At 36.6% G+C, this 25,061-nt stretch overlaps 1 protein-coding gene across 1 annotated transcript in view; it reads right to left on the bottom strand.

Annotated features, from left to right (window-relative positions):
* Positions 1-242: 242 nt before the first annotated feature.
* PRKAR2B (protein kinase cAMP-dependent type II regulatory subunit beta) overlaps positions 243-25,061 on the bottom strand; it is a 75,655-nt gene continuing 50,836 nt past the window's right edge. The window contains exons 3-11 of the mRNA XM_054277849.1: positions 18,188-18,240; positions 17,022-17,105; positions 8,974-9,080; positions 7,549-7,702; positions 6,255-6,356; positions 5,627-5,701; positions 4,800-4,865; positions 4,532-4,670; positions 243-3,024 (exon numbers count right to left, since the gene is read on the bottom strand). Coding sequence (XP_054133824.1) covers positions 2,891-3,024; positions 4,532-4,670; positions 4,800-4,865; positions 5,627-5,701; positions 6,255-6,356; positions 7,549-7,702; positions 8,974-9,080; positions 17,022-17,105; positions 18,188-18,240 — 914 coding nt within the window. The 3' untranslated portion in view covers positions 243-2,890. The remainder of the gene's footprint in view (positions 3,025-4,531; positions 4,671-4,799; positions 4,866-5,626; positions 5,702-6,254; positions 6,357-7,548; positions 7,703-8,973; positions 9,081-17,021; positions 17,106-18,187; positions 18,241-25,061) is intronic.

Here is a 25,061-nt window from a genome sequence, read left to right as displayed (position 1 = left end):
GTTAAGGCATTTATAAAAACCATTTGCTGTCATGTGGATTCTCTTCTGGTTAGTGAAACATATGAACCCATGAATGCCTCTTATACTGGATTTCACTCAGGATTTTCTCTCTTCACTAAGTGGGGAATATTTTCACCAAACTCAATAAAAATCTTAAATAACAGAAGCATCAGGTAGCTTAAGCATGGACACAGTCTAATAAGGTAAACCTAACACAGTGTTGTTTAAAATTATTAGAATTGTCTACTTTTTATTGAAAGGTCTGTAAAAAAATCAGTAACTTGATATGATTTCATTCTTAGGATTAACACTCACCACATTTATGACATGAAGCCTGGCACATTTGAAGTGTACATATGAAGAGATCCAGGAGAAATCCCAAGTGCTGACAGATGAAGGATATATGATTTGGATAAAACTTAAAAAGTGGTAACATTACTGTTGGTTAAGCCCCCCTGAATTTACCAACAAAGAAAATTCCAGAAATCATCCAGTGCCCAAGAGCAACACAATAAAACTGCTGCAATATGAAGCTGTATTTTGGGAATCAGAAAACCCAGAGTCTCTGATTATCCTAAATTTGTTACTCCATAGCTTTTTCCCAGCTATAAACTGCAAGCAAATCATCAAATAAAGTAATTATGACAGTTACTGCATCAACATGTTGTCTAAGTAGACAGAGCATACACATAATGTCATTTATGAAAATCAGCATGAAACTGTTAAGAATTATGATTTTTTTTTTAATAAATGAGCATAAATAGGTCACTTGTAACTTTATGGTAATAGAATTAAAAGACAACAAGAATATCAACAAACATAGATTTTTATATATAAAAGTGTTGTTTATTGTAAGGAAACTTTAAATATAACCAACAATATTGAAAATATCATGACTGGCATTTATGGCCTTGATTGTAGTTTACTGCCATACAAGTAATTTTTAGCATTTTTCTTAATCACATCAAGCCAGTGCAAAATATAGGTAGCTTTTAGAGATTAAGCATACAGAATGACAAGAGTGTAGATCTTGGTTACCTGATATTTCCTTCTAGTATAACAGGCTTCTCTTTTTCTCATAAATCAAAAGTACAAAGGCAAGTTATCATATGTGCAATTATTCATACCAGGTTTCTAAGTAAAAAAAAAATTACATTTGTAAATTTTGTTCAGATTGTATTTTTTTAGAAATCTGATTTATAATTTATACCATACTATATGATATAAATTATATATTGTTATCATATTATATAATCATAATTTCATATACATGTATGATTATATTAATTGTCAGAACATATCACTAACTGTAGCATAATGATTACATCAACATACACAAATATGTGGCATTAGAAAAGTCATTATCTAAGAAGGAAAGATGGTATAATTCAGGTGTTTGAATCAGGGCAGAAGCAGCCTTCCTACTACTCTTGCAGTGTCATTTTGGCAGAGCTGCCCATCACCAGTACACACTGGCTGTCCATGAACACCAACAGACAGGTCAGTAAGCAGGACTGAAACTGGGCTGTGCCTGAAATTTCCAGTCACAGACCCTCGTAGGCAATGAGCCCTGTGCTCATGGTTAAGATGTTCTCTCTCCTCAGTCTCAGAAGGTATCCCATGCTATTATGGCTGAACACATTATTTCATGATGACCTATAGGTTTTTGAAAGCAAGACATGTTAGCTTTAACAATGACAGATGTGTGCAAAGCTTTGGAAGTACTGATCTTTCAAATTAAAAATCCTTTTGCACTTCCTGTTAAGGATTTTCAAGGACAAGCTTAGTTTAGCATGGCTTTTGATATCAATCACTTCAGTAATTGACTCTGACCTTTGATAGCTAAGATTAGACTGCAGGAAGAGAGATATACAGAGATCATTTCACTTGAAACAGATTTAACAATAAAAAAGGTGAGACCTAAAAAAAAAAAAATTAACTAGAGAACAAGCATAAATAGAGAAGACAAAATGCATAAATATAAAACAAGGGAGAAGGAAAAAAATATAGGTTATGTATGATTAGGTAGAACATGACAATGACCCATGCCTTTGCTTTAAAGCATTTAGGTTGTCAGCTGTCCTCACTCATGTACAGAATTCATATAACTAATAAAAAATGCAGTTTATTGCAAAAATATGCAAGTCCTCTAAATTGCATAAGATATTACAATGTCGTGTTGAAACATGACATATTAAACAAAGAGGACTTTAAAACAATTACAAAATGTTAAAAACCAGATTTGGGTCATGAGCGTTACACAAAACGCATTGTCATGCTTTATCTTATGATTAACCTTGTGATTCACTACATCTGTGATAAATGCAACATAAAATCATGACAACTGTAATAGTCAAAAAGTAATATCTACTGTATATCTTCTGTAGTAATACATATAAACACTTTGTGTGCACTAATACTTTCAACATATCACATTCGAACAACAGTCTTTCCAGAAAAGATGTAACCTTTTAGAAGAACAGAAGTTGGTTTAACAAGTTCATCACATGTGGGGTTTTTAAAAAAATCTATTCTTTAAGGAAATGCTGTGTTAAAGGACTTGATTTTCAAAGGTGCTGTGCTACCACAGGCTGCCCTTATATCAGATGGAACCATAAGTACTGAGCACTTTTAAAAATCAAGGCCTCAATTTATTGAATTGCTATTTTCTTTACTAGTATTTCCACTGTCATAATTAATAAAAAAACAACAAAACAAACAAAAACAAAAGAACCACCCAACCAAAAGCAAACCAAACCAAAAAACCCCAATCCCATTCTTAAAATCACAGAAAATGCTTGGCATCTATAGGAAGAGAGACAATTTTTCAGTGGACTAACCACTACTGTGCTATATTCTCATAACAGATCTTGTTGCTCCAATGTTTAGTTCATGCACTGGTGTCAGCAATGTCCATGTTTGTTCCAAACAGAGCAACTAGCTGCTCTTCATAGTTTGCAATGTTTCTTTTCAGAATTTCCATACAAGGTCCCAAAAGCCTTTCGAATGCCTGCACATCCATAACTAAGATAAAAAGGGAGAGAAAGAGAAAGAATATTATGTACTCATCAGTAACAGACACTCATGGTAATATATAATATTCCAGTATAACATTTAAAATCACAACAGATAGTACTGAGGCATATACATTGTTCACACAGAAGGGTATTGCTTACCTTAGCAAAACCAAGATCAGCCAACACACTGCTGTCTTGAAACTTCAGAAATAAACTTGTTCTGTTCCTTATTTTGAAAATATTTTCATATTAAGATATATGTTACCTGAAAGCTTGTCTCATGGGGCCTGGATTCCTCCACAAAATAAAGTTTCAAGATCCATAATATTTCAAAGAGCCATAACATTAAGTGTTGTTGTTGGCTGTATCTGGGCTCTAACACTCTATTTCCTTGCTCTTTTTACTTGCTTCCACCCAAAGTGAAAATGGTAATGAATATTTATTTTCACAGCAAATGTGCAATAAGTTGAAGACTGTAATTCACACACAATGTTAGTGCACAGCCAACCAGAATATTTTCTTTATCTGATCACATAATGTGATCCTCTACAGTTCCAGCCAATAGGCCAGGGAGGAAACTTCATATACTCCCAACCTGCTGGCCAGTAATCTCTGGTCTCCTGAGAAATGTTCAAGATCTCTGCTGTTTGGGAAGTGCCAGTGCTTTGTTATTCAGCCATAATGGATAATAACACTCTTCCTGACCACTGCCTGTTATTCTTTCCTTTCTGTCATATTTTTGATTTCTATTGCCTGATGATCTCTATGTGTTTCAAGTTAGGAATTTTTAAAAATAGAGAAACTTTTTTGGTTATTGTCTTCATCATCAAATCATTATGTAGGAATGCCAAACCTATCTTTGCAGTTTACAGTTTTCCCATAGTTAGGAGCTTAACATTAGAGTCACAATAGAAACAACCAAATAGATTAACTATAATTTTATATTAGATATTTGCAGTTTTCCGATAGTTAGGAGCTTAACATCAGACCATGAAAAGCAATGGATGTGAAGGGTTGTCTATGAGCACAACTCCTACAGTCTTCACTCTTCCTGTGCCTGAGACTACAGTGTGAGGGGATGACTACATTAACAGCTAGTGAAGACAAAAGAATATATTAAGGGCTTAAGTCATGGGGATAAAAAGGCCCATGATTTTTAACAGAATTATTTCTTAGATGAGTCAGTCTACTGAGAAAAGAAACGCCTCACCTTTCTGCAGAGTATTAGACATTTATCTGATGTCTATAAGTAGTTTGCAGCAATATTCTGTACTGTCCTAAAAGAATTTTTACTTCCATACAGTTAGAGAAATATTGGATAAATTGTGGTAATAGTATTTATCAATTGTAAGTGATTTTTGCAGATAAATAATGCAAATAGTAATGGACAATAATAGGTGATTACTGAAACAGCCTTAAATCTTCTATTCTGGGGAAAGACAGAGTGACAATAGAAACAACCAAATAGATTAAATATCATTTTAAATTAGATATAAAATGGTATTGACTAATACCTAAACATTTGACAGTGCCAAGAGCAAATGCAGAAGCAGCTCGGGGTTTGTTAGTTACAAGAGCAAGTTCTCCAAAATACTGTCCTCTTGAGCATCGAGCTATTTCTACTGCTCCATTCTCTTCTAGATCTTGTTTACCCTGAAATATCATGGAAAGAAAGAGAGAGAAAGAAAGAGTATTAGAGAAGAGATTTGCCAAACTCAGGATTACATAAGCAAAGTTAGTGACAATGGTAAAAAAAAAGGTTTTTGTTTTAGGGATGTTTACCTTCCTTGCCATTATAATCCTTACTTCTCCAGATTCCACAATAAAGAAAGAATCAGCCAAGTCACCCTGTACAAGATAAAAAGAAAGTGAGTAAAAAAAGTGTAAAATTTCCCTTTTAGTTTCATGGTAAGATTAAAATATTTGCAACCAGGGCCTTGAAGCTCCTCTTTTTGATACCTGTGGCAAAAGAAACCACTTTTAATTTCAAAACCATACTCTGGACACATAACAATCAAAACATCTATACAGAAGCAACAGCAAGGCCTTTTCATGAAAAGATATAGCTGACTGTGCCTCACACAAAATGTAGAGAAAACCAATGTTGTGGAAGACTTTTAGGATCCTTACTACCATTTATCCACTTCTGTGTTCCTCCCAAATGATTTCTCTTAGCAAGTTGCAGAATAAAAAGCCTCCAGGGGCTATGTGATATTCACTAATTATTTTGGGGCAAGACAATCACAGTTGCCTGTCCTGAAGAGTTTAACTTTTGTCTTCTTGAAAAGTTGACCTATTTTAACAGTAAGACCAAAGTGAGTCTTTTGTGCTCCTCCTTGGAAGCACACTTACCAAGTTTGAATTTCTAACTGTACTAAAAATGTTGACTCTTTATTTTATACCAACAAAGAGGGTTGTTCTTGAAAGTATCATAAGTGAAAAGTGAGCTTTTGAAACAAAATAACCACCTCTTACTCTCACATTTAAGATCCATTGGTTTTGTTTATGTGAAAAAGAAAAATAGGGTTTAAAAGTATGCATTGTCTATAAACAACATGATTACTATTACCTATTATGAAAGAAAAACTAAAACTAGGAAGAAACTGTACCTGAGCAATGATTTGTTCTCCATCTTTGTACACTTTGGTACCAATCACATCAACCACTTTTAAACGCTCAGATACCTTAATTTAAAAAAAAGAAAATGTAAGAAATATTTGGTTAACATTATGATAGCATATATTTAGAAAACCCTTTCATATTTCTGTGAATCTTTGGACAGAATAGTGTATCTTTATTTTCCTGTTTTGATTGCCATTTAAAAAAAACCTGCTGAATAGTGTTCCAGAGGGTATATTACATTATGATAAACTTCCATTTTTGTTAGAAGCCTTCAAAAATTATTTTCAGAAAAGCATGCATCTAAAAATATATGTAAAAATATAGCTGATAAATAAAAATACTTTTAAATTCCCCAAGTCATTGTTTAATTTTGTTGGCTAATATCTAGTAAAACTAAGCTTTGGGAAACTGAAAGATAAGTTGTATTTTAAAACACAATATGAACAATAATAATTTATTCTAAATTAAAACAAAATTAAAATGTAGTCTTTCTCTGAAACAAAAGTATACAAACTTCTATTGTGGAGACACTTTGCCAAATTTAAAGTCTTCAAGAGCAGAATCTTATCAGGTACATCTGATACAGCTATTAAAATAATGCAATAGAAATCTTACTTCTAAAGATTTAAGGAATGGCAATGACTCAATAAAACTTTCATACATTCTTCTCTTTTTGGCATTATTTTTTACAATGATTCTCCGGAATGTTACCCTATCCTGTAAACACAAAGAGAAAAAGAGAGTTAATTAACTGAAAATATGTGCTAGAAAATACTTTAGAACTGACTGTATATGACCAAATGACCCAATTTTAGTCACTCAGTGTAGCTGTCAGCCGAGCTGGCTGCTCTCTCCCTACTGTCAGTTGGGAAAGATTCCTCTAGAGGTCAATCAGGAGCTCCCAAATTAACCTGAGAATGGCTATGAAAATCCCTGCAGGGTACATACTCAGCTCACATACAGAGGGCAGAGTCTGCAGCAGTGAACACTGAGTGGGTAATTCAGGATATTTAAGAAATCCTCAATATTGAAATGTTTAATTTACAAAGTTTATTCATTACCCTGAGGTCCCATACAAATTGATATGTACTCAAAGAGGCTTTTAGGGTTTTGTAAAAACCAAAATACATGAGTCTGGGTCTTAGGTCACAGTCCACTTTTGCTGTTTCAGCAGACCAGGCTCACTGCTGCCCTGAACAGCCAACTGGACATTCCTTAAGATTTGGCCATGAAAGTGAACCAGACAGAGGGAAAAACTACACTTTTGGTGTTTTCTTCTCTAGACTTTGTGTGGCTGTGTTCCCTGGTGACCAGCAGAGGGAAAATGCACTGCAAGCCTTCACTGCCACAGGGGCACTTATGGCCAACACAACGCAATTTCATTTAAAGCCATTCTTACAGTGTCCTAAACAACACCAGAAGTCACATGGATGGAGCTGGTGAATAACCACATTTCATTTCAGTCCTGGCATCAGTCATTAGATCAATATGCACATCTTGAAGATGAGTAAGTCTCAGCTTACTTTTAGGGTAAACTCAATTACTCTTGTCAAATATCCAGGTAGTATAAGACTAGTAAATAACCTCATATTGGAATTTTACTGTGGAAACAAAGGCATTCCAATCAAGGCATGGGGGAAAAAATTAATATGTAATCATCAGTGGTTTTCAATTTGGGAAATTGCAATTAAAACAAAATAAAACAATTTTTTTTTAAAAACAATGTTTTATTAAACCTCAGATTTTCATCTGTGGATTCTGGAAAAAGATAGCATCATGTTGGGATTTCTAGAATTAAACTTTCTGAAATTATAAGTTTTTTTTTTTTTAATGCTGATACAGCATGCCAGTAAAATCTATACAAAATACATATTTTTAAAAAATAGCTTAAAAGAAGTACTCTACTTACCAAACCCCAGATGGAACCAGGAGAGGTAGCTATAATTGTAGCTGCTCTGGGTGTATTGTACATTAAGGCCAACTCACCAAAACATCCTCGGTTATCATAGGTGCCAACACACCTCCCAACACCATCACATTTTACATAAATATCATATGTACCTCTGTTAATAAAATATAAAAGTATAGTGAGTAGAAACCAGCCCTGGCCTTTGCTAGGCAGCCTCTCACTATATTTTTTAAACGATGAATTCCAAAGATAAAGTATTTGAAATACATATTTGCTTGCTTAAATGGTGTTAAACACCTAGTAAAGACATCTCAATGACTTCTATAAATAACAAAAGTGGTCTCTCTTTAAAGGGAAGCATAGGGTTATTTGTTTTTACATTAACTCAGCTTAAAAATAGAATGGAAGTACAGTGATCTATGTATTACCAGAACTTATTAAAAATTAAAATCTTACTTAGAATCTGTTTCTTAATTTCATTTTAACCACACTAGATACAAATGTCAAGTCTTTGCAAAAATTGCTATGATAGGAGCACTGAAATAACGATACAAGTTATTTAATATTTTAAATATTTTAAAGTAGTAATTTCTAATGAAACAACTGAGATGCAGGAAACAGAAGGAACATATCTGAAAAGCAAGGTAAAATAATGAAATAAATATATGCATTTTTCTAATATATTGTGCATTTCTTCTTTCCATTATTAATTTAATAACTTGTTTCTATTTTTTGCTTTGGAAATGCAGTAAAATCTGATATATTGTAAAACACGAATTTGCCAAGCCCATTGATGCTGAGCCATCATTTTCCTCTGTGCTGAATATTTTTATGGTGTGCATTGATAAATCATGTGCATGTAAAGCAAAAATTTGTGCAGTTATTTCATTGATAAGGGACACAGAGGTAATACGTACACCTAAAAACCACAAGGCTGACAGAATATTGTAAATCCCTGCAGCCTTTTGGACAAGAGATGACAAATTGTAACCTTACAAGGCTGAAAAACATTGTCTTTCCAGCACAGAATCTGGGCACACTTTTATGGTAGTCTAATTTAATATTTCAGTTAGAAGGGATCTAAAACAATTGTTTTGTTCACCAACCTGACCACTTCAGGGCTGCTCAAAAGTGAAAGAATTTTATTAATAGAATTGTCCCACTGCCCCTTAAACACTGACAGGCTTTGGACATCAACCTCCAGGAAGCCTCGTCCAGTGCTTGACCACTCAGGTAAAGAAAAGGTTCCAAATGTCAAATCTGAGCCTCTCCTGGCACAGCTTTGAACCATTCCCATGAGCCCTGTCACTGAATATCAAAAGAAAAGCTGGAATGTCAGTGTTAAATACAAGTTCATAGAATACAGACTGTTCTCAATGGACTTTTGCAAAGTAGTTTGTGCTATAATAAGACACAGCAATTCACCTGTCAATGACGTAGAAGTTGTCACCATCATCCCCTTGATCAATTACGTGTTCCCCTCCTTCAACCATCTTTTCAAACATTGCATCTAACACCTGAGACATCTGTTCCTGTTTAAAATAACACAAAGACAAGAAATTATCATCTGCTCCTACAATTTTACTCTTTGAATTAACTAACTGGCCAGCTTCCCAATATGCAGATAAAAGATGTTAATGGTGGAAAATATTCGTGCTACAGAAATGGGTGGATCAATAAGAGAAAGACAGTTCTATTTAGCATTCAGTGTTAGCTTTTCCAGTGTTCAGAGCACAGCCTCCCACTTATCACTGCAAGTGATAAAAGAGATCTCCTTTGCAATATAAATTGCTCATGGCCATCCAAACCCAGAATTTCACCCTTCCCAACTGAGCAAAGAAACCCCTGTATTCATTATTCTAAATCATGCCTTTACCTGATTTTGTCCTTAGAACTTCATTACAGAATTTAGTTTCAAAATTATTGTGAAGTATTTTGACCGTCTATGTTATACAATGCCTGCAAAATGTTGAGCCAGATGTAGCCATAAAGGTTTGCAGTGCTTTGGCTGAGTAAGTAAATGCTGGATTCTTTGGAAAGCAGGAATTTACACTACAAAACCACTTTGTTGACAGAGAAATGCTAACAGACTAACAAAATGTGATAATTTTAATTACGACTGTATAATAACAAAAATACCCCACCCACTAATTACTTAATTTGTCTTATTTGATGTAAATTTGACTATTCACATCTAAAAAACCCAAACACAGCTCATTGTGGATTAAGAATCCTAAGAAGTTAACTTAAAATTTTAAATTTTATTTTTGGTTTCTCCTGCAATGTGCCAAAGACTCTATACTCTACTTCTTGAAACTTATTAAGCATGTATCATACTGGAACAAGCAGATCTAGTGAAAATCGTGCTAAAAAAAGCTTCTAGATATGCATTTTGCACTGGTTCCATTCACAGCATTCCCAGCCACTGAAAGATGGATGGCATTTGTCTTTCCAAGGAACACCAGGTTTGAATGAATAGGTAATATTACTTCATTCTTTTCAGTCCTCTCTATGTAAACAAAAAGAAATTCCTACAGAATCTGCAAAACTGACCTAACATCAGCTAAAACTGACCTAGCAAGCAGCACCTTCCCTTCCTCTGGCTTTACATCTGAATTGGCAAAGTGGCTCCCCAGCCAACAGTCCTGGTCTGCCTTTTGAGAACAAGTGAGAACACACAGAATGCTCCCCACTGCATGGGAGCTGGAGGCCATGTCATCATCTAGGTGCAAGCCATGCAAGAAAAATGTATTATGTGTGCATCAAACCCCAGAACTTAAAGTACTTTCAAGATTTCTTGGGAAAAAAGATTAAACCAAAAAGATATATCTTCTGTAATGGAGGAGTTATACATATCATTAAAATCCTTATTCAGTGAGTTTCATCTTGGATTTCTGGTTAAAAAATTTTCAGCTTATAATCATGAATGAAGCTCACCAAACCACAACTTTTCCAGTATGCAAATCTAGTTTTTTAATGCAACAGAGTAGAATTCACAAATCCAATTCCCTTTTAAAAATGTTTAAAATACTTCAAGATATTTAATACATTTGAGAGCAGTCTATTAATTGCTGAAGCATTGCACATTTATTTTAATTTCCTAAATAAACTGCAACTAACTTAAAGACAAGTGGTCCTTTTTCAAAAATTTTCCACTTTAAATTAAGACAAAGTGGATTGCAATAACCAAACCAGGAACATGGTTTTTGCTTTTACCATGAGAATTACATAACTTGCTTGACTAGTTTGCTCTGTGTGAATCCTCTGAAATCTCTGCCTGACTGAGGCTCAATTTACTGGCATCCTCTTGGTATTTTGAAAAGATAAAGATAAGTAATTTTAGAATTAAAAAGCAGATCTGTTTCATAAACAGAATTAATTCTAGTATTTTATAAAGTGGTGCAGTCTAAATGCTCTTCTTCCTTAAAGCAGTTCTGCCTTCAAAAATACATGTAAAATGGAATCAGGATGAAGGGGGTTTTTTGTGACTGACCTGTAGTTCCCTGGCTCATATGACTTCTAAAAACATTAGAATATTATCATGTGAACAAAGCAAATTCAAAGCAAATTCACAGTTTTTCTGTGGTCCCTGAGTTCATAAAATGAGCCCCAGCTGAAATGGTATCCTGCTGCCCACCTTGTCCTCACTTTGTGCAATTTGAAATATCAACAAATTAATATTCAATATGATATTAACTCATCAGTGACAAACCCAGAAAAGAAAGGGGGCTGGGGGAGGGGGAGAGAGGTAGAAAATGTCAGCAAAACACAGGCAAGGAAACCATGGGAAGAAAAGGACTTTTTAAATCAACAACTCTGAACCTTGTAGAGGAAGATAAATTACAGAATACATGTCTACACCTCTCCACATTTGTTTTTCAAAACAAAACCATGCCCATATACTCCAGGGGAACTCTGACAAAAATGTTAGCAGCAATATTGATCCAGTTCAAAATATTTAGTTCCCTTGTGTTATATCCACTTGCCAACTAATGAAAAGACATTAATTTCTTCACCATCAATGACTCTAATCTGTATTTCAATGTACAATCAATATTTTTAAGCAACAGTTTTTCCTTGAGAATACACCTTAACCTTCATCCACAGTTACATGCTAAATTAGTACTCTGCCTCTTAAATATCGTGCACATGCCCATCAGTCAGGCTCAGAAACACATTTCATACTTTGTAACTACCCCAAGTGCCACATCTGCACGTCTTTTCAATACCTCCAGAGATGGTGACCCGAACTTTTTCCTGAGCAGTCTCTTCCAATGCTTGACAACACTTTCAGTGAAGAAATTTTTCCTAATATGCAATCTGAACCTCCCCTAGGTCAATTTGAGGCCATTTCCTCTGGTCCTGCTACCTGGGGGAAGAGACCAACACCCACCTGCTCACAGCCTCCTGTCAGGCAGTGCAAGAGTGACAACAAGGTCCCCCCTGAGCCCCCTTTTCCCCAGGCTGAACACCCCCAGCTCCCCCTCAAAGGAATTGTGCTCCAGACCCTGCCCCAGCTCCACTGCCCTTCTCTGGAAGGGCACCTCAGTGTCACCACCTTTGTGTCATCTATGAGTATTAATATGTTCAAGCATTCTGGGCTCAGTACTATATATATATACTCAGTATATATATATATATATATATACTGAGTATATATATATAGTACTGAGCCCAGAATGCTCAGTACTATATATATATACTCAGTATATCAAATGTGTGTATATATTATACACACATTTGATATATCTAGAAATGTGTATGTGTGTGGATGGATGGATGGATGGATGGATGGATGGATGGATGGATGGATGGATGGATGGAGTGGGGGTGGCATGTATGTTTCCATTAATTGCTCCAAAATCTGTAGTTTTAATTCTTCACCAAAATTCTTAAGAACCTGACAGCAGCATGAGAATCTTCTGTTAGTGGTTTCAAGGAATGATTTGACCTTAAATATAAGGTTCCACTATTCATAAAACAGTTACATTATGTTCTCTTTCATCTTCCTTCAAGTTAATAAATTCTAATTGATTAATCAATATTTGTGCTGTCTTACACTAATTCTCCAGGTACATAAGTGGCAATATGCCCAGAAATTGCTTTTGCATATTTGTGAACAAAATGCATAATTTATTACTTTTTAGAAAAGGGTCAAGACCTATTTTATATATTCTGTACAAGCATTAGCAGGACAAAGCTCTCCAATATGAAACTTCTCTGAAAGAGAATAGATGCTCTAACACTGCTTATGAATTTTTGCCAAAGAAAGGATTCAGACTTTAAATGCAAGGGCACAGCTCAGCTTTGACGGTATCAGCCCCTTGAGCCAGCCTCTTGCTCTAATAAAAGGTTCACCAGGTTTTTTAACTGCTGCCCTATGGGCTGTAATTTCCAAACCAAATAGCCTGTTGTTAATAAGCCCAGCACAGCCTGTTGTTAATAAGCCCAGCACATTTTCCTTGTAAAAGACAAAACCTAAAGAACAACTCTGAATTGTACTGTAAAAAATGTAGACACTTCCTTGGCCAGCAGATGAGCTGCTGCTGCTGCTATTCTTCCTGGTGATAAAACAATTGTTGGGCTGAACAGAGAGAAATTTCAGTGACAGCAGCTCCAGGCTTGTTCTCTGTACGGGCTGAAGACATTTGGTCATCATCTTGTTTTCTCCTTGCTGGATTACACGAACTGAAAGCGGAAGGCAAAGAGCAGCTTCAGAGCCACTGTGGCAACCTCCAGCACCTGGAGCACCATGGAGGGTGCAGGCAGAGTAACCAGCCTGGCACATCATGGCAATCCTGGGAGCAAACAGGATTATCATGGTGTCAGGCAACGGGGAGGCAGGCAACTGAGAAGGACAATAAACAACACTCTGAGAGGAAGAGGTTTTCCTGGGAAGATGAACAGGAAGAGATACTTTAGAAGAGGAATGAGAAAATCTAATATAGCAAAGGAAGAGGAAAACAAACATCTGAATAGACCTGTCTCCTGATTCTTTCCTGATCTGGTCCTCTAAAAAGTAACCAAGTACCTCTGCAAAACCTCCTTCCCTGATCTTGTTGCAAAAGCGTGTTTCAATTCATATTCTTCTCTTGAAGTGATTTTTCCAAAACTGTAACACACTATGAAAAACTGATACTGAGTGACAGCAACTGATGGCAAATGATTAAGCCCTCAGAAAGGCAAAAATTTGCTACAAGATCAATTCTTTAAAAGTACTTTATATTTAAGGCAGTTAACTAAGGAATACATTGCTGAACTCACATTCACTGGCCATTCACATCCTCATCCATGTACAAAATTAAAGAAAGTTTCCATAAAATTCGAGTAACTTCACAGACTTTAGACTCTAAGAGTTGGCCTTTAAAACATAGGAATGTTGTTCAGGGAAATGTATGAGAACTGGTGTTTCTTCACATTATTATATTTTTAATCACAGACAATATGTGAAATATTAATATTTATATAGATACGTGCAAATTTACCTATCTGTTATTCAAAAACTACTATAGTTAAATGAGGGCTCAAGACAGTGTTGTGTATGTATAGCAAGTCCTAGAGTTGTCTCAAAGGCTGAAGGTTCTCCTCTCTCATTTAGCCCTACATTAAAATGGTTCTGCTGGGTTTTTATTTTATGTGATGGCTTTTGTAATTTCAAATGGCCTCTATAATTAACACGCTGAGCAGAGAACTTTAAGTCACTCCCAACTACTGCAACTTCTTCTTTGGCTTTAGTGATAGCCTTATCTTATCCTTCCATTCCAATTAAAATATACTCTGTGAAGGTGGGTAAAATGTTAAGAAAAGGTGGACTTCACTGAGCATCATGTACTGAATGCAATTCTGATCACATTGTAAGACATTGTGTGACATGTTACTGTGTGACAAGATATGTTGTTCTCTATTTGAAAATGGTATTTGACACCCTCTAAAAGGCCATCAGGGAAAAGCCATTAAGCCTTTTACATCTGTTCCCCTCTAAGTGACCTCTGAAATAGTGACTTTCATACATGAACCACAGCAGAAAGAAGCTGAAGTTCAATACAAGGGAAAAACAACCAAAACCCACAACAGTGGTAGCAGGAGATGCTATCAATACAAAGCTTAACTTTTGTTCCAGAGACTTGAGCTTTAGCAGCAGAAGATATTATCTCTCCTCAAGATGAATGAGGTTTTTGCTAATACACCACTCTGTAAACTGCAGCATCTCTCATGGAGATGCAGGGGTGAGGAAGAGAGCTGGCACAGGAATATTTAATTACTGCAGCTACAGTGGCAGAGCCCTTGAGTCGCTGCTCAGAAGCAGAACAAGAAGGAGGAGTGGGAGAAATTCCCCAGGGACTACAGATCCTGGCTCCAAAAAGGAACAAGCCAGACTTAAGAAGGCTACATTTTAATGTCTTTGCTCCCTTCAGAGCTCAGTAGTTTTCCAGAGTTTTTATGAGTAAAATTATTGTAATGGAAAACTCTTTTACAGAAATTATCTTATTCAGCTTTCCAGAATGCTGCCTTAAAGGATTTCAAGCAAGGGGAAGTGTTCTTAATCCATTGGACAATCTGAGCAAAAGGAGGTGAAAAAGACTTGGGAGATCCCTAGAGCACATATCAAGGCTTTGGATTGCACACCTCAAAGGGAGAACTCAGATGAGAAGCCTTCTGTTAAACACCTGGAACAGACTGTGGGAACTATTAGCTAATACAAGGAACTGATTCAAAAGAAGAATTTAAAAAAATAGTTCAAAACATCAGTATCAAGTCAGCAAGCACAGTCCTGAGAAGAGCTTCATAAACAGAGGAAATAATCCCTCAGTATTCCTTTGAAGAATGAATCCTTGGAAAAAGTCCATCAGGTGCCCACACTGGAGCAGTTTAATGCTCTATGCCTACACAACATTACAATGTAGCCCACAGACCAGGTGGCTGATGACCATTGAGACAGAAGCTCTAGCTCTTGCTGTAATGCAAAGCAGATCCCATCCAGAGGGTTGATGCTGTAAGCACTGTTAACACCACAGCAGGTTCTAGGAGCACACAATAATCCATCATGTTGCAGGGCTCATAAGAGAGAAATGCTCAGAGCTTAACCAAGAGGGGTCTGCCAAAATGCCATTGGCAGCCTAATGTAATGATGGTCCAGCCAAATGGAAGCCAGGACACACCAACAATAAGGAAAATATATAATAAAGCAGTTTCATGTCCAGATGCCCACAAATGACTTTGATTCCCTGAAGCTATTAAGAATAACTGAGGAGCAGAAGGGAAGATGAGTGCATGGCTTTAGCTTGAACAAGTATAGTGGAACAGCTGATAACTACCTGGTAACCAGACAGCAAGAGGGAGTGAGGAAACCTTCTGTGTCAGGATCCCACTGTCCCAAGAATGCACATGTATGAGCACCCATGTGGAGACCTGACGCCCTTCCATAACAGTAACTCCAGGCTTCTGCTAGCTGGGGCTTTGTGGTCACTGCTCCTCAGGGCTTCTAAGGGAACAGAACCCAGGGCCAGGGTTCAGTCTTTGTGCAGACAGAAGCAGGAGCTGGAAACATGCAGCACAAATTAATGTGCATTTTCTGTAATAGCACCTGACTTCCAAACAGAGCTGCAGGCTGGTCCTTCCAGTAGCTCCCTCTTGAATCAAATTTTAAACTTTCTGTTCTCATACTTAAAAATCTACATAATTGTTTCTCTTTCCCCCATGCTCCCTTCCCTTGACAGCACTGAATCAAATCTCTTGAGAAAGCATTTGGGATGCTGTGAGTCATCCTAACCTCAGTATGCATGTTTTGATTGATACACTCACCTTTTCCCTAAAACAATCCTGTGTGCTTCTTTGGTAGCATTATCACCTTTGTCTGATCCAGATCATTCATTCAGTACATTTAGGCTTTCTTAAAAACTCATGGTTGTTTTTATACAAAACAGAAAGAAATTATTTGCGTGGAAGAAAATTACCTGAAGCTTTTTTATGGTATCTACATTATGCAAAATAATAATGTAAACACATCACTGCTACCTTTCTCTTTCCCTCTATTCCATAATTCACTTATTCAATTACATCCATAGCTAAACTGAAGGCTTTGGGGGTAATCTTCTGTTTTGATGGAGCACTCAGCACCTTTTGATGCTAAAAAGTAACTAACAGAAAAAAACTTACACATTCCAGTTAACTGATGTGTTTACAGACATCACTGTACTGGAAGATTTAAAATAAGAGCATACAATAATTAACATGATTAATGTATCCATTTTAATGAATGAACTTATTCATATTTCAACATTATCACTTGTGGAGGTAAACAAAAGTCTCTATATGTGATGTATCAGTTCTAAAAAATGGCATTTCTGGAATTTATTAAATGGTCAAGAAAGCATACTGAAGAGGTTACAGAAGTCAAATCTGTACATTCCTGTTCCAAAGCTCAAAAGAAACAATTCTTAGCAGCACTGCTAAATGTTGTAAGAATTTCTTACTGGGTCTAGGTTCTTAAAAAGAAGGATGTCCTTGCACGCCTCCTGCAGCCTGTTCCTCTGATCATCTGTTTTGGGGTGAATAATCTGAGGGATAGAACACAAAAGCTCTTAGAGTGATTATCATACAGTAGCACTAGCTGAAGGACTGAGCTAATTCAACTAAGCATTTTACACAATATTTTGGCCATGATTCACGACTCTCTCGTTTCAAAACCTTCAGGATTTGAATAAACACTCAATGATAAAATGGTATCACCATAGAATCAGCAAATGAAACACTGCTATATTTAAACTCACAAGATCTTTACACCTGTGGAATCCAGTTCATTTCTGCAAGCCATTCTGGACACCTTTATCTACACTATTGCTACCAATCTCCAATCATATTTGGGGCATGCATGTTTTATAAAAAGCACCACTGTTACATGCAGCCATTTGCCACGACTACTTCCTAAAGAATATTGTGTGAAATAGTATCTGTGTTAAATTTATATCACAAGTTTCACAGAGTAAACAACAGATTTGACACTATCTGAGTGAGCCAGAGATTTACTAAATTACCAATGTCTGGTTCATCTGAGTGTCAATCAAGTTGTTGAACTCATATTCTTCCCAAAATATGCTACGTATGGCTGTAATACCATAGGGTAACCTTTTGGACAGTGTTACAAGTCTGAAAATTAGACAGAATATAAACAATTAAAATTCTGTTGAAACTCATGCTATTTCATCTTAAAAGCTAAGTAGTGACACAAATAAAAGAAATAAATACAGTTCATTATTTGTCTCATTGTACCTTGAAAAATCTTAGCAATTTTACAGTTTAACTTTTTTCTGCCTTTTGAAAAAGGAAACTACTGCAAGATTATGAGGACACCAAATAAGGGTTTTTAGAAGCAGGTGCTCACTGGGTAAATATAATTGCACAAAAATGTTTCCTTAACCAGGTACCACAGGTTTGGTAATTAAGAATAATATGTCAAGTTCCACATGGGTGACTATTACAGAGAATTTTTAAATGTTCCTTTAACACAAACTCCCAAAAGGTTACTAAAGTATATTATAATAACAAAGTTTTTGGAAAGAAATTGTAAAGCTGTTACATTTTTCCTCCTAAATTTAATGCCTGAGAATTGAAAAAGTATTTGACTCTAAGCATGAAGTACCCTAGATTCTGCGTCGTCCTCTTCCTCATCAGGATTGTAAGCTTCTGCACACACTGAAATAAAAGAAAAAGCATAATCTTAATTCCAATTTCACAAGATTTACAGAACAGAGAATGCATTGTGTGGCACAGGAATAATACACAGTAATGTAAAACATTCATACTGTTGAGAGGGTCCTGAGCAAATCAACTCCAAACTGCAGATGAGACTAAGCTGATACACTTTTGTGGCATTTTTGGATATGCTTGCCCTGTTTTGAAAGACTGCTAATATACTCACCAATTTCTAATCTAACTTGTTCTAAGTATCTCATTTAATGGTCAGGAATGCTTTTTCAATGTCTAAATTAATTCTTTCTCTTATAATTTAAACTATCTATAAAGGATGCAGAGATTAGATCATTCCCTTCATCTGTGTAGGTTTGAGGTGGTTTAGGGTGTGTTTCTTTGGGTGGTTGGTTGGCTCAAGGCGCTTTGCTGGGGTTTTTCACATACTTGAAAACTTTTTGTTCCTACCTACCCTTTACTTTCTAAGATGTTTTTTCTTTTTTTTCTTTTCTTTCAAGTCCTGTTTTTTTGCTTTCTAACCATCTTTATTGCCATTTCCCGAAATCCCTCTAATTAGCTATATCCTTATTGAAATGTGATGCTCAAACTGGTCCCAGTATTTGAACCAAGCAGAGCACTGAGTACATCAGATTAATTATTCCTTAAATTTTACAGGCTATGTGTCTTTTTCACCCATCCATGCCTTCTTCAATACCTTGACTATGTCTATTCATGTAATATTTATGGCATATATAATTTTCAAAACCCACTGCTTAACCGTCTGTCCTGTGCCTGTCTATGGCTATTCTGCCCAAGTATAACACCATACCCTTACACCTGCTAAATATTACTTTATTTTCAAAGCCATTTCAAGATAATTTTCAATTCTAATCCTGTTCTCTGGAATCCTTCCAATTCATTCTCAGCTTTGTGACAACTGCAAATTTAATAAGCATATTGTCTAAAGCATAATCCAGATTACGGCTGAAAAAACATATTAGTTTCTAAAATAAACTCTTGTGGAATACATGAGTGAAACAGCAGTAGTTGCTTGGGGTTCACCTTATCCAACCAGTTGTGCAATTATATCTCATGCAACTTACATATAAATACTGCTTGATGTTCCCTAGCTTGTTTATAGGGACTCTTGTAAGACAGTATTCAGAATTTCATTTCTTAAAATGAAAATGTAGGCCATCTGCTCCTTTTCTTTTATACACAAACTTTAATCTCATGTTACAGGGTACTAGATAGTTCCAACAAATCCATGCTGATTGCTGTTTGTTACTTCCCTCCAGGTATTTACAAAATGAATACTTGTCTGTAATTTTTCTAGGAACAAAAATGATCTGCAAATCTGCGACAGGACTCTTCCATCCACAGCTCCTGCCTCCTTTTAAGGATGTGTTTTTCCATTTTTCACACTCATTTTTCCTCTTCAGATTCTCAATGGTAACTGCTAACAGGGCTGAGACTAATTTAGAAAATTCTTCCAGTTTCCAAGTATAGCAAATCTGAGGCACAGCTAACCTGGGAACACCTAACACATTAAGTACTCTCTGATTTGTCCTTTCTCTGTTCTAGGCTCTTTTCCATATACTCAAAATAACACTGGTGAAGACCAATGTGCTTCTGTTAATCAGTAGAGCAACACTTTCCTCGAACATGCTCCTACTAAAAATATAATTCCAGAACTATTTCTGTTACTCCTCATGTACTTATTGTACACAATCTTTCCTTGTACACATTTTTTGGTCTTAGCTTCTTTTATGTGTTTTGGTTTGGTTTTTTTCTCTGCATCTTTTGTATCTGTTATTCTTTTGTATTTGTTCTAAATAATCCAAACTAGTTTTAATTTTGTACATTGTTCCTTCTTGTGCTTGACATAAATGAGCTTCCTATATTTTACACAGATTTATTTTACTATGCTTTTTGTCCTTCTCCTGTGCTGTCTCAATTTTCATTTTTTTCTCTTTATAATTTTTCTTTGGGGAACAAACAATTTTTAACTTTTTTTCTTGAGACTCTTTACAAAGAGGTTTTACCCACTCTCCTCTCATATTCCCTCAAAACCTGTTGTTCTAATTCTTTTACCTCTTTCCCTTCCTGAAATGTGAGAGTCAATTGCAGGGTAATTCTCACTCAACCTGCCTTTTCTCTCCCAATTCATTAACAGTTCCTCCCTTAGAGCTGGTATGAAATATAATAGCTCCCCTTTAGATTACTTTTCCCACTGTCTCAAATTCAGTTACAAATCCATGGCAAAGCACATTGGTATTCTCCTTCATTGGCTTCCAGCAGGTGACTGTTTATTAAAATCACTCGTTTTCACCATCACCTGTACCCTAACAATAAAAATCCCCACCGACCTGCGCTGTTTGGTGGTCTGTGCAATGCCTGCATAACAGTGGAGCCCATGAGCTTTTTCCTATTATTATTATTATTACTCATAGAGCATCTGTATGTCCAACTCCCTCTACAGCTGGGTCACAGCACAAATATCTGAACCAAATATACAACAGCCTCTTCCTCCTCCCTGTCCTCCCACCCTGTCTTTGCTAGGCCAGTTCAGTCACAGTATTGCTCATGGATAACATTGGTGTTCTCTTGTTTATTCCCCATACTCCCTATGTTATCATACAAACAACTCATGAACCAGTAACCAGGTAGACCCATCAACCTCCTCGTTACCACATCCAGTTTAAAAGATTTCATGGTAAAGTACATCATTGCATATATTAAGCAAAGTCTTGGTCCCCCCTGTATGAGGCACTCAACTAAAATCTCAATTTTATAAAACTTGGCATCTTCAAAAGCCAAAAGAAATTTGACACAAGTTCCTCTGGAACTGAGTGAGATTCCTGTCCATCTTACTGGAAACTGGATTTGGTCCCAAATAATTACAAATGCCCACAAAAGAAAGTCTGCAATCTCTTGAACAACTATAATAATTTATTTCTACATAAACAAAATGTTCCTAAAGACTGTTTAATGGTACTACAGTTACTACAATCTTGTCAGAAATAAACTTCAGGGGATTTTATTAAAGAGCAACAATACTAACATGCCAAGTAAGCACCATATAACCCATCACAATGTCAATAACTATTTTGTTTCAGCTGTGCCCTAGTGCACGTATGTATACATGGGAGCCCACGATCTGTGTTACAGTGCAGTGTGCTGCTGGGAGCATGGAGTGAGCTTCAGCCTGAGCTACAGGCACCTCCTGTCCTTACTTCTATGCGAAAAGAGTTAAATCAAATCAGGAATTTCATTTAATAACTTTGATACTGTTATGCCAGAACTGACAGGTCTCAGAGGGCCCAGGTGAACATTTAAGTTTTCCAAAACACACAAAAGAAATTGATTTTTTTCTCATCCATGCCCATCCTGAATCACCTTATGTCCCTTTCGTGTAGCAGGATCAGTCCAGAAAGAGAGTATGTTCCTGAGGTATTTATTCTGGGTCAGCCTGTGTCTCTGCACAACCCTTCTCTGCTAAAAATGCATTTCAGTCAGTCCCAGTAGCTACTATCAGCAGGTTCCTTCATTAAATATGTCTTGTTTTTCAGTGGTCATGGGTACAATGTTTAAGAACTGCAGTTTCTCTTGACTAGTGCCCATAGGCCCAAATTCTAAATGGATTTATTCTTATCATCTATGATAAGAAACTTACTTTTTCTGGTTACAAATCTGTACTTATTTTGCCTTCATTTGGGTCACAAAGAAAATACCAATGCTGTGAATCTGCTGTTTTAAATATAAAATTTCCTTTCCTTTATTTCTTATTTCAGTTGCACATTTATTTCTAAGTGCTTACCACTAGATGTCTCATGGAAAAACTTAATACATTTTATTTTGCTTCTTAAAATACCATTTCTGACATTACTATGGTTCACTGAATTTTATTACACGAACACTGGGGTTTGGCACACGAGAATCATCCAGAACTGAGATGCTTTTTACACAGCCATGCACCACCTGCACAAGTCATCTGGATTCCAGCCACAGTCAATGGAGAGAAACAGGCACTTCTACAAAGTGATTCTTCTGACCTGCATTACCTGCCCAGACTAAAATGGGATTAATTAAAAAGATGGTTTATTGGTTGAGGCAATTCCTATTTCTTTTGAGATGAGTCCTAGTAGTCACAACAAGCTGCAAGACTGGTTTCCCCCACTTCCTCATTTAGTATGTGTTTCCTGGAAATCAAAGGAATTCCTCCTCTGATGATGATGACAGGCTGCTCATGCAATAATAGCATGATGCCTTCTGCATTATTTCATGTATTCCAAGGAGACAGTCTGTGGTCCCCATCTCTTTTGCCTGAGGCACCATGGCCATGACTAATGACTGGCACCACAGACCTTAATTATTCTGAATGACTGCGCACTGCTGGTGGCGGAAATACTCATAGTGTTCAATATTTTATTCTTTTACCTCTCTAGCTCATTCCACATCCCAACAGTACTCAGTCCATGCTCCTTTACCATGCTCATATGCCCTGCCATGTTTTGCTATGTGCCACTGCTGAATGCAATATTCACATCATTGCTCAAAAAGCAATCCTACTGCTATTCTTAGGGACATATTTCAACCCACACATAATTGTGGCGTTAAAAAACAGTGGTACAAACACTACATACTTCTCCACTGGTTGCCAAGCTCAGCTAAGTGAAATTAATTTTTTGTTTCAGCTTTTCCAGCAAAGGGTTATGTTTCGCATATAGTTCCCCAAGATGGACACAAATACCAACAAATTCAAATATATCAAGACAAAGTATTTGTAAGAAAAATGAACTGTCAAAAGTCAGTGTATTATGAGAATACACATGCACTGAAATATGTGCACTACTCTAGATGGATTGCTTTGTCAGCAAGACAGAGGTAAGCTTTGATAATTTCTAACTCGTCACTCCAAGTAAAGTCAGTTTTCTAGTTTTCACCTGGTAAATATGCTCTACATTCAAAATCAGCAGTACAGTCACTCCAGCCATAAATGATTTCTAAAATGAAAATTAACCTACAGTTGGCAATTGTAAGATCAGAAAACACGTTAGTCATGCTCTCTTGTTCCCTTGATGCAACAGGAAATGAAGCTATCAATAAAGAAATCAGTGAAAATTAATATATAATCACTGAATAATGTATTTTATTCAAAACATGGCAGGGAAAACAATCAATATATGTGTATGCTTTCCTAACTACAGAACTCCCAAGTCATAAATTGTATTAGAAAGAATTTTTCGAGGAAGAAGAGCTGTGAAAATATTTTTTCATCACATTCAAATCAAGACTTCAGTTTTGCCAGCACGACTATCAGGCTGGAGCATGGAAGCAGACCATCTCCAGCTGCTGTAGCTACAGCAGCATGTCATACATCCCTATAAACATACCTGTCTATGGCAGCTATGCCCACTCCCTCATACAGTAAAAACATCACTTCCCCTGTTTAACTGTATGGCAATTTCTAGGGTGACTTACTGACAGTGTGAGATTTTCCCTGTTTTGTCAGGATTTACTTCTCTTGCATGAGAAATATGGTACACAGACACTCCTTGCAGAGCAGGTGGCAGTTCCAAACTAGACAAACACTACTGGACCTCCAAATTTTCTGACATGGAAGTCTATTTTCTGACACCTCACCAGTTCCTACAACTAGAAGAATTAGAAAGACAGTCCTGCACCCCAGAATTCCAATTCCATAAGTAGTTTTTGTTCAAACAAAAGCAACACTTTGGGGGTGGTAGCAGTGTGAAATAACCAGTCATGGTCTCAACTTCAAGGCTTACAGCTATCAAGAACCATTATTATCTCTGTCTTTCTGGCTTTGACTGGAAAGATCTTCCACATGGAAGATGCCATTGAAGAGCTGTGAGCAAACATAAGGACTGAAGAACAGCCCAGAGAAAGGTTGCTCAACCCTCTCATCTGAGTGTGCAATGAAATAAGACAGATAAAATTTATCTGATTTCCACGTATGATATAAGGCAATACCAACTGGCTCTGTTGCTAAGACCCATTGGGCCAAACCCTGATATTTCAAGAATTTTAGATTACTTTGAGTATAAACTAATTTGGAACAAAGTATGCTTGCTGGGGCTATCACTTCCATGACACTCTAAAAAAGTCTGTGAAGTGCCTACTCCTGAGGGGGTCACTAAACTGAAACTTTATCTAGCCATAATAGGTGAATACACAGAATGCCTGATACCTTGCAATTCTGTGTTATTACCCCTTCAGACATAGAATGTTTACATTAGAGGTGCCATCCAAGCTGGAATAAAAGTATGTACACTCAGAAAAAGTGGTCTGGCAATCAGAGAGACATGCATATTGTAGAGATTTCCTCATACACAACAAACCAAAAATAAATTTCCCCTCCAGTCCACATGACTTGGGGGATAATGACTTTTGAGCAGTCAACTACCTAGCACCAATAACTAAGTGCTCAGAACGTCAGCGTAAAAATCTGAAGCTGGATGAAATCCAGGCAGCTTGTTTCTTCTTAATTATCAGGAAAGTGGTCTCCAGTTCATTAGGCAGGAACTGACTGAATCAGAGTCTTGGGAGCACTGCCAAGACAGTCTGTCTCAGGATCAGCTGCTCGTGAAGGACAGTCACCTACTCTTGCTGTCAGTGCTCAGGCTGCAATTCTCCAAACGCTGCTTCTTGCTCACCATCACCCACCAAACACCAGGGCTGTGCTCAGCTACACAGCTCAGTAACAAAACCCTCCTTTTGCCAGAGCTGGAAGACCTTGCCCAGCCTGCACTACACACTTGCAAGAAATCAGAGTCACACAATCGACTTTCCTACAGCATTTT

This window comes from Melozone crissalis, unplaced genomic scaffold (assembly GCF_028551555.1).
Source record: "Melozone crissalis strain CALT ecotype California unplaced genomic scaffold, PUWL_Pcris_2 ptg000004l_1, whole genome shotgun sequence".
Taxonomy (NCBI): domain Eukaryota; kingdom Metazoa; phylum Chordata; class Aves; order Passeriformes; family Passerellidae; genus Melozone; species Melozone crissalis.
The sequence above is the reverse complement of the archived record's forward strand: the minus strand, read 5'-3'. Positions and strand labels throughout refer to the sequence as shown.